Source organism: Chelonia mydas, chromosome 3, assembly GCF_015237465.2.
Source record: "Chelonia mydas isolate rCheMyd1 chromosome 3, rCheMyd1.pri.v2, whole genome shotgun sequence".
Classification (NCBI taxonomy): Eukaryota; Metazoa; Chordata; order Testudines; family Cheloniidae; genus Chelonia; species Chelonia mydas.
Genome location: NC_057851.1, coordinates 146,176,426 through 146,195,543, shown reverse-complemented (window position 1 = coordinate 146,195,543; position 19,118 = coordinate 146,176,426). Strand labels below are relative to the sequence as shown.

At 46.8% G+C, this 19,118-nt stretch overlaps 1 protein-coding gene across 1 annotated transcript in view; it reads right to left on the bottom strand.

Moving 5' to 3' along the window:
• DNAH8 (dynein axonemal heavy chain 8) overlaps positions 1–19,118 on the bottom strand; it is a 612,643-nt gene that overhangs the window by 185,814 nt on the left and 407,711 nt on the right. Inside the window, exons 49-51 of the mRNA XM_037895538.2 lie at positions 18,632–18,766; positions 17,868–18,029; positions 342–588 (exon numbers count right to left, since the gene is read on the bottom strand). Coding sequence (XP_037751466.1) covers positions 342–588; positions 17,868–18,029; positions 18,632–18,766 — 544 coding nt within the window. The remainder of the gene's footprint in view (positions 1–341; positions 589–17,867; positions 18,030–18,631; positions 18,767–19,118) is intronic.

Genomic DNA, 19,118 nt, shown 5'->3' with positions numbered 1-19,118 from the left:
AAATAGGAATATGCAGTATATAAAAAACAGAGTTCCTGGGAATAAGTTGGGAATGAACAGAGCTGCAGTCACTTTTCCAGTCTCCAGATAGGTTTGGTAACTATAGCCTTCCTTTCTGTGTTGTGCTGTATTAATATTTATCAAAGATTATTAATCAAAGATTGATTCAGCCTGATTATTTGACCTCTTATTAATAACAGACCTGAACTCAAATCCCTCATCATGACTATATTTCTTCATTCAAGAGAGAGTATGTTACCACATTTGCAAATATTAGATACTTTTTCAGCACAGCATGGATGAGATATTTTGATCATATCACATACAATATATTTGCATACCCTTTTTAGCTTTTAGTGTTTTCCTCCACAGGGTAGAAAAGATTCCATCTGTCCAGTCATTAGTTGCAGTATCAAGTTTGCCAAACATTTGAGGAGCAGTAATAGCTTTTGGGTTCATACGCATTTCTCTATGAGGACGCCCACACTCTGTCATTGCCTTCATCAGCATAGTTATAACTGTTGTTTTTCCAGATCCACTGGGTCCAAGTATCATCAGCCCATGGCGTACTTTATAAGTTTCATATAACTAATAAGAAAAAAGTGAATAATTTTGAAAAATTCATGCTTATTTTAAAAGGCTTATCTATTCAAGGGATACTATCATAGGACCTAATCACATCAGCCACACCATCAGAGGCTCGTTCACCTGCACATCTACCAATGTGATATATGCCATCATGTGCCAGCAATGCCCTTCTGCCATGTACATTGGCCAAACCGGACAGTCACTACGCAAAAGAATAAATGTACACAAATCAGACGTCAAGAATTATAACATTCAAAAACCAGTTGGAGAACACTTCAACTTCCCTGGACGCTGAATTACAGACCTAAAAGTTGCTGTTCTTCAACAAAAAAACTTCAAAAACAGACTCCAACGAGAAACTGCAGAACTGGAATTAATTTGCAAACTAGACACCATTAAATTAGGCTTGAATAAAGACTGGGAGTGGATAAGTCATTACACATGGGGAAACTATTTCCCCATGCTAATTTTTCCCCTACTGTTACTCATACCTTCTTGTCAATTGTTTGAAATGGGCCATCCTGATTATCACTACAAAAGTTTTTTTTTCTCCTACTGATAATAGCCCACCTTAATTGATTAGTCTCATTAGAGTTGGTATGGCAACCTCCATTTTTTCATGTTCTCTGTATATATATCTTCCTACTGTATTTTCCACTGCATGCATCTGATGAAGCGGGTTTTAGCGCATGAAAGTTTATGCCCAAATAAATGTGCCATAAGTACTCCTTGTTCTTTTTGCTGACACAGACTAACACGGCTACCACTCTGAAACCTGTCAAATATATTTGTAATTGCTACTCTTTGTGTAATGCTACTGACTAACCTGTAGCTCCTAAACTGATGAAAACCAAATGTGTTTATTGTGAAACATAGTTTCTTGAGGGGAGTCCTGTCTGACATCTTCAGAGCAGGTCAAAAATAACTTTACTATAACATATTTTTAAAAGAAATTTAATACTATTCACAGAGAAAAATGAATGTGAATACAAACAAGGTATAGCAAGAGAATAGTTAACCATTGCAGTTCTAAATAATGTAAATGTGTAAAGTACACATAAACAAAGAATACCTCCAGTTTTGTATCCTGGTGATCACAGGAATTTCTGTTATCACAGGGAGATTTCAATGGCAAAAACAGTTGGATTTAACCAAAACGCCTCCCGCTCCCCCCCAAGATTTGGATATACCACGTGATGGTAATACTAGCCCTTATATCATCAATATTAACTGAATACTTGTTTACCTTTTGATATTCTGTGTGGGGTAACATTCATTGCTTGAGACTTAGTTTTAGCCCTAATCTTTTTAAGACAGGACAATGTGTCATCCATCTTGGTACTAAAATAAGACTCTTTTAAAGACCTAGCCAAAATCCTGGCCTGAACTTCAGAGCCAAAGGTCTAACTAAACAGCCAGTAAAGGTATTTTATCATAGCCATAGTCACATTGTAAATACTGAATCTGAGACACCATAAACTGCTTGGGACTCAAGTCCTTTTGCCTGTTTCCTTAAGAGGCTACCTAAAAATCTCAAGAAGGAGACTTTCTCTGTGAGGTAGTCTTAGTCATAGCTACCCATAGGAGCCTGGAAAGGGAAAATTACTTATTCTATAATTTACTTTCTAGTGGCAGCATCTCCCACAATTCATTATGAATAGGCTATCCCTTTTCCCTGTGGAATTTGGCAGTGGTACAATTTTGCTCCCAAGGCCTCTTGGAGAGTTATTCCCAAGCTGTAGAGATACTCATATACCTGTCAGTTAAGAACATTATTAACCTTAAAATTGAACTAACTTTTACCTATATACATAACTCATACTCCAAAAAAAGAATCAATTACTTAATCATGGGGGATGTTACCACTAGAGAGGAAATTATTGGGTAAGAAAATTTCCACTCTAGCACATAGTATCCCCCACAATCTGTGACAAATGAAAAGCAGTGAGCAGTGAATTATGTGAGTTGGGAAGGAAAGAAACAGTTTGGATATCCAGAGCACTTGGCACATTGGATAAAAGAAGGCAAAGAAGAAGCCCAATCTTCTTGTCAAGATGATGTGCTTAAGATAGATCTTTAGTGGTCTAAGAACACCAGATTATGCCATAGCTTTTCTGTACAATGCTGTGGCTTTAGACAAAATAAGAGAAGGTCATCCTGACCTCCTGAGAGGCATGGAAAGATGCATTCACTTTTGGCAAGAAAGTCCTTACCTCCTTGTCATAGTACACATAATGAGATTCCTGCATGGATAAAGCTGCCGACTCCTAAACTCATCTAGGAGGCATGATAGCAACCAATAAACAGTTGTAGGTTCCATTTAGAAAAGACTGGTCTGACTGCAGGTCTAGCCAGTCATATTGAGTTGAGAAATCTTGAGATTTGACGATCCTCTGCCAAGGAACCAGAGGACCCTGCATATAAAGATGCTACTTGTGGCCAACACCAGGCAAAGGTGCTGGGCTGGAGCTCCTTGTTCACACCATCATAAAGATAATCCAGAATAGCTGGAATACCAGAATTTTTGTTGTTTTCTTGACACCCTTAGCTAAACCTAGACCGGATATAGGAGTACGCCTTTAGCATCAAAAATAATCTGGAAGACAGTACAGTCCCAATTATTTTGGCTATCAACACTTACCTCTCAATAGCCATGCTGTTAGTTGGAGATGGTTTGAGTCTGGATGGAAGATAGTACCTTGGTAATGGATGTCCAGTCTCACTGACTGATACAGCGAGGATTCCATTGCCAGGTCTACCAGATCTGAGTAACATGATCTCCTCAGCCAGTGTGGAGACAAACCCTTACCTTCTTCTCATCTTATTTCCTGAATCACCTTCTCTAGAAGTATAAGAAGTGGAAATGTATAAAGCAAGCCCTGTTAGAGAGACCCTCTGTCCCCAGTGATCTGGGATCTGCTTGTCCAGTGAAATACTTTGGCAGCTTTCTGTTCTTGTGACTGGCAAACAGGTTCACCACTAGAAGGCCATAATTCTGTGAGATCAGGTTGAAGAATTCCTGATTCAGACACCATTCTGAATTGTTGACAGCATGTTTGCTGAGCCAGTCTGCCTTCTGGTTCAGTTCTCCTTTGATGTGTATTGCCTTATGGAAGAGGGATTCTTCTCCGCACAGTCCATTATCTCAATTGCTTCTACACCCAAAGTAGAGCTCTGAGTTCCCCCTTGATTGATGAGGTATACCACAGTGGCAGAGTTGTCCGACTGGGCCAAAATGTCCTGGGCCTTTATGGTAGCTCTGGAACCTTCATATGGCTAGCCTGACAGCTCTGTGCTCCTAGAGTTTGATGGTCTGATTCCTTTCAATGGAGCTTCAATTGCCTTGTGCTATTCTGTGTCTCAGGTGTGCTCCTCTCCCCACTAGCGTAGCACCTGTTTTGAGTACCTGTGGGTGTCAAAGGCACAGGGGGAGACCCTTGCGGGCATTCTCTGGGATTCACCACTAGTTGAGAGAGTTCAGTACCATGCTTGGGACCAGCACCTGATACTGCATACGTTTCAATGACTGGATCCGTACTTTTAGGATAAAAGCCTGGAGACACCGGATATGGGACCTTGCTCATGGGGTGAATCCTATGCACGAAACCAGAAGGCCTAGTAGTTGGAGAAACTAAGCTATGGATGACCTTGTGTTCCTTACCAACATAGATATCAGATTCTAGATTTTCTGGAATCTGTCCTTTGGCAGCTCATTATCTCTCTCAGCCATTTGTCTGTGGTCAATACAGACCATTCTCCTGAGAAGCTGCAAATTCTACCTCCTAGATTCAGATCTGGGCAGAAGCACATTCACTCTTTTTCATAATAAACCCTAGGCAGTGGTGGTACCATTTCTGGCTTTGCTTTCTGATCTGCGATTCCAGGGTTTTCCCCAGTGAAATTAGAGCCTGCTCTCTTTCCTCTGATACTTTTGTGAAGAGGGTGGACAAAAGGAGTATTTCTCTGTGTTAGTGAGCTTGTAGACTCTCCTTGATATGCTACATGGGGTGTGGAGGCACTGCTTCAGTTTGGCACTTTCTGCCATCATCTTACACAACTTTTCCCCAAACAGGAGAGAGCCTCTTGTGACACTACTCTATGTCAGCAACTTGTGCCAGTACTGATATACTCTATACCTAACACACTTGTCATGATATATTCCCAAAAGGTGGCATGTAATATATCATTGTAAAACTAATAACTCACTGATTGTTACTATTCTTGCATGATGTATGTTGGAGGTGTGTCCAAAGAGTTATGGATGTGCATTAGAATTATGTTCAGCAAGCAATACATAAATCCAGTCTGCCCTAGACAATGGAATGTGTATTTGCTTGGCTGACCAGCTTGCTGTCAGGCAGAGAAAAAGAAGGCACATTTACAGAAATGATAAACAGAGCCATCAATCTAGCAAGTGAGGGAGATTAGCCTTTTGCGGGGATCTGAACCTCGAATTATAAGAAATTGAATCCACTGATCATATACCATATTACTGTATTATAAAAATATATCAGGTAAGGTTTTTGTGAAATCTAATGACACACTTGCAATTAATATTACTGTAAAAATGTATTAATCATATGTGAGGAATAAAGTCTGTGATCAAACAAAGGGAGAAACAGGTTTCCTCCCAGACAGGAGGGAAGGCAGCTATCTATCTGTCTGTCTCCACTTAAATTAAGCAAGGTGTGATCAAAAACAATGGAAGCTTCATTTACATACAAATCAACAGGGGAATGGGAAGTCTACAGGAAGGGAAGAACAGCATGAGGTCATGAGTCTGGGGACAAATCAGAGAGTTTGGGAAGATATAAGGAGAGAGAAGAGAAGGCTACTCACCTTACAGTAACTGAGGTTCTTCGAGATGTGTGTCCCTGTGGGTGCTCCACTCCAGGTGACGGTGCATCCCGGCGCCGTTGATAGGAGATCTTCGGTAGCGGTGCCTGGTCAGGACACATGTGCTTAGCTGCTGTCTCGCGGTCTCTTTAGAGTCCCACACCCCCCTCGATTCCTTCTATACCATGGAGATGTCAGAATAGTACTCCAAAGAAGAGGGGAAGAGGGTGGGGAGTGGAGCACCCACAGGGACACACATCTGGAAGAACCTCAGTTACTGCAAGATGAGTAACCTTGTCTTCTTCTTCGAGTGGTGTCCCTGTGGGTGCTCCACTCCAGGTGAACGTGAAGCAGTACCCACTATGGCTGGTGGGACTTTGGAGTTGCGGCAGTGACCTTGTAGACAGTACTGTGTGGCCTACGATTGTGTCTGCCATGGTATCCTGTGTGATAGCATAATGTTTGGCAAATGTGTGGTCAGATGTCCATGTGGCCACCTTGCAGATATCAGTAATAGGTACGTCATGGAGGAAGGCAACGGATGTTGACATCGCCCGAGTAGAATGAGTTCTGATGCCCTCACATGGTTGGGCATTCTGAGTTCGGTAACAGAATCTGATGCAGTCAGAGATCCACTTGGAAAGTTGTTGCTTAGAGATAGTCGCACCCTTCGATCTCTCGGTAGTGGAGACAAATAGCCAAGGGGATTTACGAAACGGTTTAGTCCTGTCTAGATAAAAGGCGATTGCCCGTATGACATCGAGGGTATGTAGAGCAGCTTTGTGCGGAGTCTTATGAGGTTTGGGCTAGAATGCAGGTAAGTATATCGGTTGGTTAAGGTGGAAGGTGGACACCGCCTTAGGGAGAAATTTAGGGTGGGGTCGCAAGGTAACTTTATCTTTAGAGAAGGTTGTGTAGGGAGGGTAGGCCATCAGGGTGCTTATTTCCCCTACTCTCCTTGCTGATGTTATGGCAACCAAGAAAGCTACCTTCAAAGACATGTGGAGAAGGGATGAGGTAGCTAAGGGCTCGAAGGGAGGTTTCATAAGACCGTGAAGAACTAGGCTGAGATTCCAGGCGGCTGCCGATGGATGAATCTCAGGGTAGAGATTTTGCAGGCCCGTGAGAAAGCGTTTTATTGTGGGGTGGGCAAAGAGTGACTATCCGTCCAGCAAATCATGGAAGGTGGTGAGGGCCACGAGATGTACTCTGATGGAGCTGAGCAAGAGCCTGTCCTGTTTTAGTTTCAAAAGGTAGTCTAGGATTTAGGGAGGGTCACGATGTGGGGCGTCAAGCGTTTATGGGAGCACCACATGGAGAAGCATTTCCACTTTTGCAAGTAAGTTTTATGAGTGGAGTCTCTTCTACTGTGCAGGAGGACATTCCGGACTTGCTCAGAACAGGCTAGTTTGGAACCATGAAGGAACCACGCTGTCGGGTGGAGTTTCTGGAGCTGCGGATGAAGAAGCCGGCCGTTGTCCTGAGAAAGCAGATCTGGTCTGTTGGGGAGAGACCATGGAAGATGGATGGACATGCGTAGCATGTAAGGATACCATGTCTGTCTTGGCCAAGCCGGGGCAATAAATATGACCTAGGCCTTGTCATCTCTGATCTTGCATAGAACCCTGTGTATCAGAGGAATCGATGGAAAGGTATACATGAAGGAGTTGTTCCACGGGATGAGGAACAGGTCTCCTAGGGATGCAGTCCTGAGTCCCGCTCTGGAGCAAAATAGGTGGCATTTGCGATTCTGGGTTGTGGCAAAGAGGTCTATCGATGGGGTGCCCCAGTGGGAGAAGAGCTGTCGTAGTGTCGTGGGATGTAATTCCCATTTGTGTTCCTCAGAGAAGTGTCTGCTGAGTGTGTTGGCAGTTGTTTTGTGACATCAGGGTATGTATGAAGTGGTAATTTCTTTGTGGTGTTGTATGCACCAATTCCATAACCGGATGGCCTCCGTGCACAGGGAGTTCGATCGTGCTCCCCAGTCTGTTGATGTAAAACATACATACTATATTGTCCGTAAGGACCCAGATAGATTTGTTCTTTATGAGGGGGAGAAAGTGAAGGCAGGTGTGTCTGACTGCTCTGAGCTCGAGGAGATTTATGTGCAGATGCGTCTGACAGGGACCAGAGGCCCTGTGCCGTGTGTCCCCCCAGGTGCACTCTCCATCCGATCAGGGAAGCATCCGTGGTGAGCATGAGTGCTGGGGAGTGCTGCTGGAAGGGAATGCCCATGCAGACGTTCTCTGGTCTTGTCCACCATCGTAGGGAAGCTAGTACATTCGTTGGAGGAGTTAGCATCATGCAGAAGCTGTGTCTGCTGGGTTTGAAGTTGAAGTTGAGCCAACCCTGAAGACATCTCATGTGCAGCCTGGTGTACTTGACCACAAAGGTGGTGGCTGCCATGTGGCCAAGAAGCTGTAGGCAAATTCTTGCCTGTATCCTGGGACAAACGGACAGTGTGAGTATGAGATGTGTAATAGCAAGGAATCTGTTGTGTGGGAGTGAGGCTCTGGTTCGAATTGAGTCCAGGTGAGCTCCGATGAAATTGATCCGCTCTGTGGGTGTCAGGGTGGATTTTTGAAAGTTTATTTGCAGACCTAAGCTGTGGAAGAGGGAGATGGCGAAACAGGTAGCTCGTAATGTCTCATCGTATGAGCTGCCTTTGATGAGGCTATCGTCTAGGTAGGGGAAAAGCATGGTTCTGTGTCTGTGGAGGTGGGCCACAACTACAGCTAGGGTCTTGGAGAATACTCTCGGTGCTGTGGAGAGTCCGAAAGGGAGTACCCTGTTTTGAAAATGGTTGTGTCCGAGTGTGAATCACAGGAAGTGTCTGTGTGCTGGATGAATGGATATGTGAAAATAGGCGTCCTGTAGGTTGAGGGCTGTGAACCAATCCCCTTGTTCCAGCGTGGGTATTATTGTGAGCAGTTGTGACCACCTTGAATTTCTGTACACGTATGAATATGTTCTGTCTCCATCCCCCGCTCTTCTTTTGGGTCAGAAAGTAGTGGGAGTAGAACACTTTTCCTCGATGTTGTGTCAGCACAGGTTCCACTGCACCTAGCTATAGAAGATGAACCACTTCTATGTGAAGTAGGTGCTCGTGAGAGGGGTCCCTGAAGAGGGACAGGGAAGGGGGAAGGGTAGGAGGGTAGGATATAAAAGGGATGGAATAACTGGACTGAACTATTTCCAGGACCCAATGGTCCTGTGTGATCTGCTGCCAGGCATGGTGGAAAACCTGGAGGCGGTGGCCAAATAGGCAAATAGGTGGTGGAGTCAAGGGGTGGTTGCGCAGACACTCAACCAACACTTCAAAATTGTTGTTTGTTTCCCGATGGGTGGGAGGTAGCTGGTTGGGCCTGGTTTTGTCTGCACCAAGGAGGTCTAGCGCAATTCCTGGCTATATCGTATGGTCTGGGCTGGGGCTGGTGATGTTGTTGTGTGCGTGGACTCTGATAAGGTTGATACCATTGTCTCCTGGGAAGTGATAGGTAGATGCCCAGGGTGCGCAGGGTTGCTCTAGAGTCTTTCATAGTGTGAAGGACTTCGTCCATTTTTTTGGAAAAAAAGCTTATATTTATCAAAGGGGAGGTCCTCCACTTTTCTCAGCAGGTCTTTGGGGACACTGGATGCAGACAGCCAGGAAGATCTGTGCATAACCACCTCAGTTGCAGTAGTGTGGGCTGCTGTGTCCGCCATGTCCAGAGATGTTTGTAGGGCCATACTGGAGACCAACTGGCCCTCGACAAGGGTGGACTTAAAGTCTGCTCTCCTGTCCTCTGGGATATGGGAGGTAAAATCAAAAAGCTTATTGTAATTGTCGAAGTTGTAGCTTGAAAGTAGGGTGGAATAGTTTGCAATTCTGAATTGCGAAGTGGAAGAGGTATAGACCTTGCAGCCCAAGAGGTCAAGGCGTTTGAGGTCCTTGTCTTGCGGCATGGGCCGGTAGTGCAGCTGTTCCATCCTGTGTGTCACTGCATCCACTACAAGAGAATTCAGTTGTGGATGGGAAAATAAGAAGTCTACATCCTTAGCAGGAACATAATATTTACTTTCAGCCTTTTGCAAGGTGGTGGGATAGAGGCTGGGGTCTGCCAGAGGGTGTCAGCTGGTTCTAGGAATGCTTCATTTATAGGGAGCGCGATCTTTGAGGGTGCAGAGGGTTGGAGGATTTTGAGGAGTCTGTGCTATGTCTCCTGGACCTCCTCTAAAGGGATGTCCTGGTTGAGTGCCTCCCTCTTGAAAAGTTCCTGGAATTGCTTAAAGTTGTCCACATTCTGTGGCATGAGGTATGAGGGCTCCGTCTGGAGCTAATGGAGAGTTAGGAGTTGGTGAATCAGGGTATGGTTCATAGCCCACCTCTTCGGTGGGGGGGGGGTGCAGGCACTCTAGAAGTAGACGGAGCTGGAGATAGGGGCGCAGAAAAAGTTTGTGGTCTGGTGGAAGAATCATGAGGATGAGTGGCAGCAGGAGCCAGCCAAGGGTATCACTGAGGACAAAGCATGGGATAAGAGAAGTGAGGTCCTGCCCACAGGGGAGCAAAGTAGGGAAACTGAGGCTGGTGCTTGTAAGCCATGACCTGAGGTGTAAATGGTTCCGGTGGAGGAGGAGATGCAGATGGGGAGAACTCCACCTGCTGCTGCATATCGGGCTTGCTGTCAGTGAAGGTAGCCAGGTCAGGTGGGGAGAGCAGCTGGTCAAAGAGTGAGCACGGTGTGTCAAGGAACGGAGAGTCAGGCTCAGGGGCCACTGAGATGTCCTGATTTAAGAATTGCTGCTGCTCCCTGGGCTGTGATCTTGCTGAGCGTGATAGGTGCTCAGAAGCCCGTATTGACTTCTGTTTTGCTTTCGCCGGTGCCGCAGGCTGTTTGTAGGCACCCTGCGGGAGGTCCACTCCAGCTGCTGGAATGGTAGGCAGGCTCAGTGCCGACGTTCTTGTCAGCACTGGGTCTATTTTCAGTGCTGAGGAGACCGGTGCCAAGGAGACCTTCCTGCTATGGGAATTTGGGTCTCTGACACTGCACTCCACGGGAGCTGTGGCTGAGGTGCTGGGACAGTCAGAGGCGCCTGCCTTCAGCGCTGTCAGCACTGAGGGTAAGGATCTCGCAGGAGATCCTTTACCCTTTTGAAAGTCTCTGGATGGAGACAGTTGGGCTTCCTGCCTCTTTGCTTGAGAGGGTGAAGCTGCTCTCCCAATCGGTTCAGACCTGGCCAGGGAGCATGAGGGAGAGGGTTTGTTATTGCCCATCTCCACAGGTGGCTGTAGGGATTTCTCCATCAGGAGCATTTTCAGCCACAGGTCCCTGTCACGACGAGCCCTGGTTTTCAGGCTGGTACAATGGACACACTTGGCAGGGACGTGTGTCTTGCCGAGGCACTCCACACAGCGTGAGTGTCTGTCGGACCGTGGTATAGACTCTTGACAGGAGGCACATTTTTTAAATCCTGAAGACCCTGGTATTATTGCACTAGGAATGCCAGGGGAGTGTGTCTAAATGAGAGATGAACTTGAGGAAAAAAGGGGTTTTTTTGTTTTTGTTTTTTTTCAAATAGGTAACTGTTCAAAGGAAGGGAAATAACTGGGATGTTTCTAACTAACTATTTCTATGTCTTTGTACTTGTTTCCTTCAGTGACCAGGGAAGAGGTTCAGCACTGCCCTGAGTCCTGTCTTCAGCTGAGGCCAGTTGAGAAGGAACTGAGGGGGGTGCGGGACGCGTGCGCTCAGGCAGACCCTAACGAGATCGCGAGACAGAAGCTGAGCGCGTGCGTCCCGACCAGGCACTGCTACCGAAGATCTACGATCAGTGGCACAAGAACACACCGTCACCTGGAGTGGAGCACCCACAGGGACAGCACTCGAAGAAGTGCTGAATTGCACACACAAGAAGAAGAAATCATCCTGGAATCCATCACTGAACAGACACAAGGGGTCAGAGCTCTTGAAAACTGAGAAAGATGGATTCTTCAGCTACAGGGATGAAGTCTCTGGGAACTGCATATAGGTGAGAAACCAGATAAGGCAAATATCTTTCACTTAGAAAGACAAGGAAAACCAGCACATTATACTTCTGTGTAAGTACCTGACTAAGAGAAAGTCAGACATTGCTAGAAAGAAAAAAGAGACTGGTAAGAAATATACCTAGAACCAAGCTGCAGCTTGTTGAGTAAAGTGTTAGGCACTAGAAAGTGTATTTTACTTTTGTTCGCTTGTGACCATTTTGTCTTTATCCCTTGTACTCCCTTAAAGCCCCATCTCTTTTTGTTAATAAACTTTTTTTTAACTTTGATCTAAAACGCAGTGCTGTATTTGAATTGAAGTAATTGTTAACTCCACTTAAAGTGATAAACTGCTTTTGTTTCTTTAAAATCATAGAATCATAGAATATCAGGGTTGGAAGGGACCCCAGAAGGTCATCTAGTCCAACCCCCTGCTCAAAGCAGGACCAAGTCCCAGTTAAATCATCCCAGCCAGGGCTTTGTCAAGCCTGACCTTAAAAACCTCTAAGGAAGGAGATTCTACCACCTCCCTAGGTAACGCATTCCAGTGTTTCACCACCCTCTTAGTGAAAAAGTTTTTCCTAATATCCAATCTAAACCTCCCCCATTGCAACTTGAGACCATTACTCCTCGTTCTGTCATCTGCTACCATTGAGAACAGTCTAGAGCCATCCTCTTTGGAACCCCCTTTCAGGTAGTTGAAAGCAGCTATCAAATCCCCCCTCATTCTTCTCTTCTGCAGACTAAACAATCCCAGCTCCCTCAGCCTCTCCTCATAAGTCATGTGCTCTAGACCCCTAATCATTTTTGTTGCCCTTCGCTGGACTCTTTCCAATTTATCCACATCCTTCTTGTAGTGTGGGGCCCAAAACTGGACACAGTACTCCAGATGAGGCCTCACCAGTGTCGAATAGAGGGGAACGATCACGTCCCTCGATCTGCTCGCTATGCCCCTACTTATACATCCCAAAATGCCATTGGCCTTCTTGGCAACAAGGGCACACTGCTGACTCATATCCAGCTTCTCGTCCACTGTCACCCCTAGGTCCTTTTCCGCAGAACTGCTGCCTAGCCATTCGGTCCCTAGTCTGTAGCGGTGCATTGGATTCTTCCATCCTAAGTGCAGGACCCTGCACTTATCCTTATTGAACCTCATCAGATTTCTTTTGGCCCAATCCTCCAATTTGTCTAGGTCCTTCTGTATCCTATCCCTCCCCTCCAGCGTATCTACCACTCCTCCCAGTTTAGTATCATCCGCAAATTTGCTCAGAGTGCAATCCACACCATCCTCCAGATCATTTATGAAGATATTGAACAAAACGGGCCCCAGGACCGACCCCTGGGGCACTCCACTTGACACCGGCTGCCAACTAGACATGGAGCCATTGATCACTACCCGTTGTGCCCGACAATCTAGCCAGCTTTCTACCCACCTTATAGTGCATTCATCCAGCCCATACGTCCTTAACTTGCTGACAAGAATGCTGTGGGAGACCGTGTCAAAAGCTTTGCTAAAGTCAAGAAACAATACATCCACTGCTTTCCCTTCATCCACAGAACCAGTAATCTCATCATAAAAGGCGATTAGATTAGTCAGGCATGACCTTCCCTTGGTGAATCCATGCTGACTGTTCCTGATCACTTTCCTCTCCTCTAAGTGCTTCAGGATTGATTCTTTGAGGACCTGCTCCATGATTTTTCCAGGGACTGAGGTGAGGCTGACTGGCCTGTAGTTCCCAGGATCCTCCTTCTTCCCTTTTTTAAAGATGGGCACTACATTAGCCTTTTTCCAGTCATCCGGGACTTCCCCCGTTCGCCACGAGTTTTCAAAGATAATGGCCAAGGGCTCTGCAATCACAGCCGCCAATTCCTTCAGCACTCTCGGATGCAATTCGTCCGGCCCCATGGACTTGTGCACGTCCAGCTTTTCTAAATAGTCCCTAACCACCTCTATCTCTACAGAGGGCTGGCCATCTCTTCCCCATTTTGTGATGCCCAGCACAGCAGTCTGGGAGCTGACCTTGTTAGTGAAAACAGAGGCAAAAAAAGCATTGAGTACATTAGCTTTTTCCACATCCTCTGTCACTAGGTTGCCTCCCTCATTCAGTAAGGGGCCCACACTTTCCTTGGCTTTCTTCTTGTTGCCAACATACCTGAAGAAACCCTTCTTGTTACTCTTGACATCTCTTGCTAGCTGCAGCTCCAGGTGCGATTTGGCCCTCCTGATATCTTTCCTACATGCCCGAGCAATATTTTTATACTCTTCCCTGGTCATATGTCCAACCTTCCACTCCTTGTAAGCTTCTTTTTTATGTTTAAGATCCGCTAGGATTTCACCATTAAGCCAAGCTGGTCGCCTGCCATATTTACTATTCTTTCGACTCATCGGGATGGTTTGTCCCTGTAACCTCAACAGGGATTCCTTGAAATACAGCCAGCTCTCCTGGACTCCCTTCCCCTTCATGTTAGTCCCCCAGGGGATCCTGGCCATCTGTTCCCTGAGGGAGTCAAAGTCTGCTTTCCTGAAGTCCAGGGTCCGTATCCTGCTGCTTACCTTTCTTCCCTGCGTCAGGATCCTGAACTCAACCAACTCATGGATGAATAGACCTTATTACTCCTCTGAAAGTTCCAGGAAAGGGCTGGACATTTCAGGGCAGACAATTTGGGGGAAATCTGGGACTAGGGGTGTGATGTGGTCAATTGACTAGCAGTAACAAAGGCTGGTGGAGACCAGACTTTGGTTGTGGTGTAACAAGCAGGCTGCTGGAGTCAGCTTTGCTGAACCAGGCTTGCTTAACATACAGACACTTAGGCCTGGGATACACTGTGGGCGGGGAAGGGTTTTCGAACTAAGATACGCACCTTCCGCTACGCTATTCGCGTAGCTGAAGTGGAAGTATCTTAGTTCGAGTTACCTGGCCGTTCTCACGGAGGTAAGTCGATCGCGGCGGCTCCCCTGTTGACTCCACTTACTCCTCCTGCGGAGGTGGAGTACAGTCGTCGATTCGGGGATCAATTTATCGCATCTAGACGAGACGCAATAAATCGATCCTTGATAAATCGATCACTACCTGCCAAGCTGGCGGGTAGTGAAGACGTACCCTCAGTGTATGCTTGTGTGCTGGCTGTGAGCATCCAGACAAGGAACTACAGCAGCAGCTCATTTTAAGGAACTCAGGGTTATAGGACAAGCAGTGACACAACATCTCATTTGTCTGAATTGCACCCCAAAACATGACACCTTTGAATTTGGATGAGCACAGGATGTGAGTGTCATGGGGGTCTGCAGTCTGGAGGTGTAGCCAAATGAGGTTGCTGGCTTCTGAGCTGGAAGTTGTGGCCCTGACTGAGAATCTCATTGCATCCATTGAGGCATTTACTACAAAGGCTGTTGCTAGGGATATTTTCTTCAGGGTAGGCTAGAAGTCAGGATGGCCCCTGTCTTTCATTGATTTAAGGTCATCCAGCTTGAATTCTGTGGTTCTCGCAAAGCAGGTAATGGCCAGGGATGCTCTAACGGTGGCTGAGGAAGCCTCAGGGTGGCTCTCACTTTTTTGGCAGTTATTTCTTTGGGAAAAAATCCCGCTTTGGATGGGATTATCATATCTTTTGCTAAAGATGTCACTACAGTATTGACCTTTGGTTTATTCTGTGATGGCTTGTTTGAGCTCTTACATTTCATAGTATCTACGTGTTTATCCCACTAGGTATTTCTCATTCCTCACTGATTATGCCCACAAAGGAGGGGTGCAGCAAGATGGCTGTATCATGCAGAGATTTGGAAGGCAGGTATTTACCCTTAGGCCTGTCATCATGTGCCTAAATGGCAGATACAACCTTTCTGTACATAATCTCAAATTTATCAGGGAGAAAAAAACCCTTGCAGCTTTTTTCCATGGCCTGCTCAGAGCTAGAATCTTAGAGTACTCCTTCCTCAGTAGAGGAGATGGCTCCAGAGTCAGAGGATAAATACCATCTAGATTTGTCCCCCCCCGCCCCTTTTAAAATTCTTTTTGGGGATTTTTGGACTTTTTCACCTACTTTGCAGGAGTTGTCACTTGGCTGTGACTGCATAGGATCTCTCTTTATTTAGTGTCTTGATCTTTCTGGATATATCTCCAGCTGTGTCCTCCCCCTCAGGGTCCCATTTCCCTGCCTGGGGATGGGAATCTCATTACTTGAGTCCCCAGATTTGTACTGGGAAGCAGGGGAGCTCTGTAGGAACCCTGCTTTTTCCCCCAGGGAGCTGTGTACTCACTTTGGTGGGAGGGTGGACATGGTGCCCCCTAAGGTTATTTTTCTTCCAGCTCACCTCTGCCCTGGGACATACCCCCTGAGCTAGCCAGATGGTGTCCTCCTCATCCTTGGATTGTCTCTGTGATATGCTCTGTATTTCCTGATTAGGTTTTTCTGCACTGGAGTTGTGGCTCCTTGTGGGAAGGCGACAAATCCGACTCTAAGACCCTGCTCTGGCATTGTGAGAGTTGGCCGGCTGTGATCAGGCAGAGTATAATTCACCCTCTGAAGAGCCCATAATTCCTGCCTCACACATGGAATATTGTTTTGATTTAGCCTGGTGTTTGCAGGAGAGCTATGCCATGCCAGGGTGGGAGACGGGGGGAGGCAAGGAGTCCAGTACGGAGGTCCTGAAGTAATGCATCTGAGTGGCTGATACCACCAGACTGCTATTTATATGATCCAGGAGAGGAGGAGGAGAAACGGAAATTTAATGGCTGCACACAACTACTCCAAAAAAATATATTAAAGTCAAAGCTGGCATAGAAATAGTTGGGAGCAAAGCAAACTATCACTCATGGGCAACATGTGAGCTGCCATTGTCGGAGGCTATCCCCCGGTCCCGCTGCTTCTGCCAGAGGCCCCGCCACCCCTCTGCCTCCTTCCTCGCCCCTTCAGCTCTCCTCCCTGCTCCCCATGGCTACTGGCCCTGCCGCCCCAGCCCCGGGCTGCCCTGACCAAGCACCCCAGCCCCACAAGCACAGGGCGGGAAGCCCCAGCGCCTCCAGCCCCCTTCCCACCCCCAAGCACAGTGCTCCACAGCCCCAGCCCCCCCAAGCACAGGGCACTGCAGCCCCAGCCCCTCCCAGCCCCCCCGAGCACAGGGCACCGCGGCCCCAGCCCTGGACGCTGAGGTCCCAGTGCTGGGTGGCCCGAGCACCTGGCTGGCAGCCCCAGCACCCTGAGCCCCGGGCACCGCGGCCCCAGTGCCCCCAGCATCCCCAAGCACAGGGCAGACAGCCCAGGCACCTCCAACCCCCCCGAGTGCCAGGTGCCGTGGACCCAGCCCCCAAGCCAAGCACAGGGCATCACAGCCCCAGCCCCCACAGGCACAGACCAGGCACAGCTCCATCACCTCCAGTCCCCCCAAGCACTGGAGCACCCAGGCACCTCAGCCCCAGCCTCAGCACCCCTAGTCCCCCTGAGCAAAGGGTGGGCAGCCCCAGCACCCACATCCCCCACCCTCCCCCCGAGCACTGGGCACCTCAGCCCCAGCCTCCAGAGTGCCGGCTGCTGTGGCCCCAGCCCCCCAGAGGAGTGGGATCTGCAGCCCCAGTGCTGGGCAGCCTGAGAGCCAGGCAGCACAGCTCCAGCACCCCCAGCCTCAGAGTGCCGGGTAGTGCAGCCCCAGTGCCTGGGGGCTCCCAGCACTGGGCAGCCCCAGCCACCCCAAGTCCCGGCTCCCAGCCATCTGCCTTTGTCCCATCCCCAGCCTCAGCATGCTTCCGGGAAGAGGAGCAGCCTGCCTGGGCTGGGGCCAAGGGGGAAGCAGCAAGCAGGAGGCGGCCTCAGGGCAGGGTGTGGGCAGGGCTGTTTGGGGAAGCTTAGCCTCCCCCAGCCTACGATATGCGCTGCCCATGATATCACTGAATTGTTGCTGTGGAGGCAGAAGATCTGGATATAAACCAAAGAAGGGGGAGTGATCAGCTGCGGCTGTGTTACAGTGTTGAACTGATCCTGGAAACAGGAGACAGGAGGGGAATAGACCCATATATCTGAGAAGTGCTGGAGATGCTGGGCTGCAGAAAAGGATTTCTTACTTATCTCTGTATAAACCAATTATGGTATAACTAGATTGAAATGGAGCCCTTCTGTGGCTCTGTTGTGAGTATATACTCCTTGTGCTCAACTGTTCAGTTAATGAAAATGGGTCAATGACCCTTCTCACCTCTGAGACACAGATCCCTGTTCCCTGACAGATTGAGAACCCACAGGCTCAGAATCAGAAAGGCACAATTTAATCCTAGAGCCCTCAGAAAGAACTATGGACTACTTCCAAATTCCACAAGGAAGAGGCATATCCCATTCATTATGAACTGAGGAGAATGCGATATGCAAAAATAGATTATTCACATACAGAATTCAAGAGCATCTATTACAATCTATAGCTTGTCTGAAGGCTTTGAGAGATAAGATGCTCTACCTGAATAAGCTTAAGATTCCAAGGTGGATGATTAATCAATCCTGTCTCTTCAACCTGGTTGGATACTGCAGCCTGTAGTTCAGCATATGTACTACTGTCCAACTGTAGCCCAGGGAAGAGGTCATTGATGAGACTAAGAAATAAGGGCTCATCTTCATCTACCTGAAAAATGAAAAAATGAAAAAAATTTAAAGCACAACTAGGGATAGTAAAGTTTTCTTTTCTCATAAGTCAAAATGAATCATTATGTTACAATAATGAGCATTAAACAATTTAGTAGCTGATTTCAAAATAACATGCTGATTATGCCCCTAAATTCAGGCTACCAAAAAAGAACGAACATCATTTAAGTAGATGCACACCAACTTTTGAGTATGCCTAATTATGTATATTTTAGATGTGTACCCATGTACACAAGTATGCATCATTGAGCAGGCTGACTATAAAGAGCAATCTAGTTAAGTGAGCACTCAAGTTAATCTGTTCATTTATACCATGTTCATCACCCCGTGCACACTTAATTTAGTAAGGAAAACAACATACTGCCCATGCACAGCACAGTAGTGTTTTGTTTATGATCTCAAGCATTTTAAGCATTGTTTTCAAATTTGCTAAGCACATTCTGCTCATTGAGCTACTTGCCAGTCTGAATTTTAAAAATGAAGTTTAGGAGTGTTTGAGATTTTTTAAAAAACTGTCAACTGTGAAAAAAGGTAGGACATTCACCCATACACTACTGAAATCTTAAACTGACAGATTCTCACCAGTTTAGAGAGGTTCATATCCCTTAGTCCTCTCATAACAGTACTCAGTTCACTGTCATCTGGTCTGGCCCTCTTTTGAGCTCCAAGAGTCCTTAATACGGAAAGGATATTCCTCAGCCCAAAGTCATAATGAACCTAAAAAGGGGGAAAAAATAGCTTACATACCAATAACTGGAAGTCTCCAGATTTATTTCCTCAATAGATCTATACTCAGTTTTGCGCTAAGCCATGCAGGCCTGGGCCTATTCAAAAAATTAGTCAAACCAGTGTTATCTGACTCAGTCAATGCACGACTGTAGCATGAGTCTACTCTCACCAAAATTAGTGTAAATGAAGAATGATTTCATTTAAATAATTAAAAAAAGAGAATTAGGCCTTCTCAGCAAAGTTCTCTTCTGCTGTAAATTGGTGCCGCTTCAATGATTTCACCAGTGTTCATAACCTCTAAGGCTAGACTATGGTACTTACACTGTAGCCCTGCCTAGTG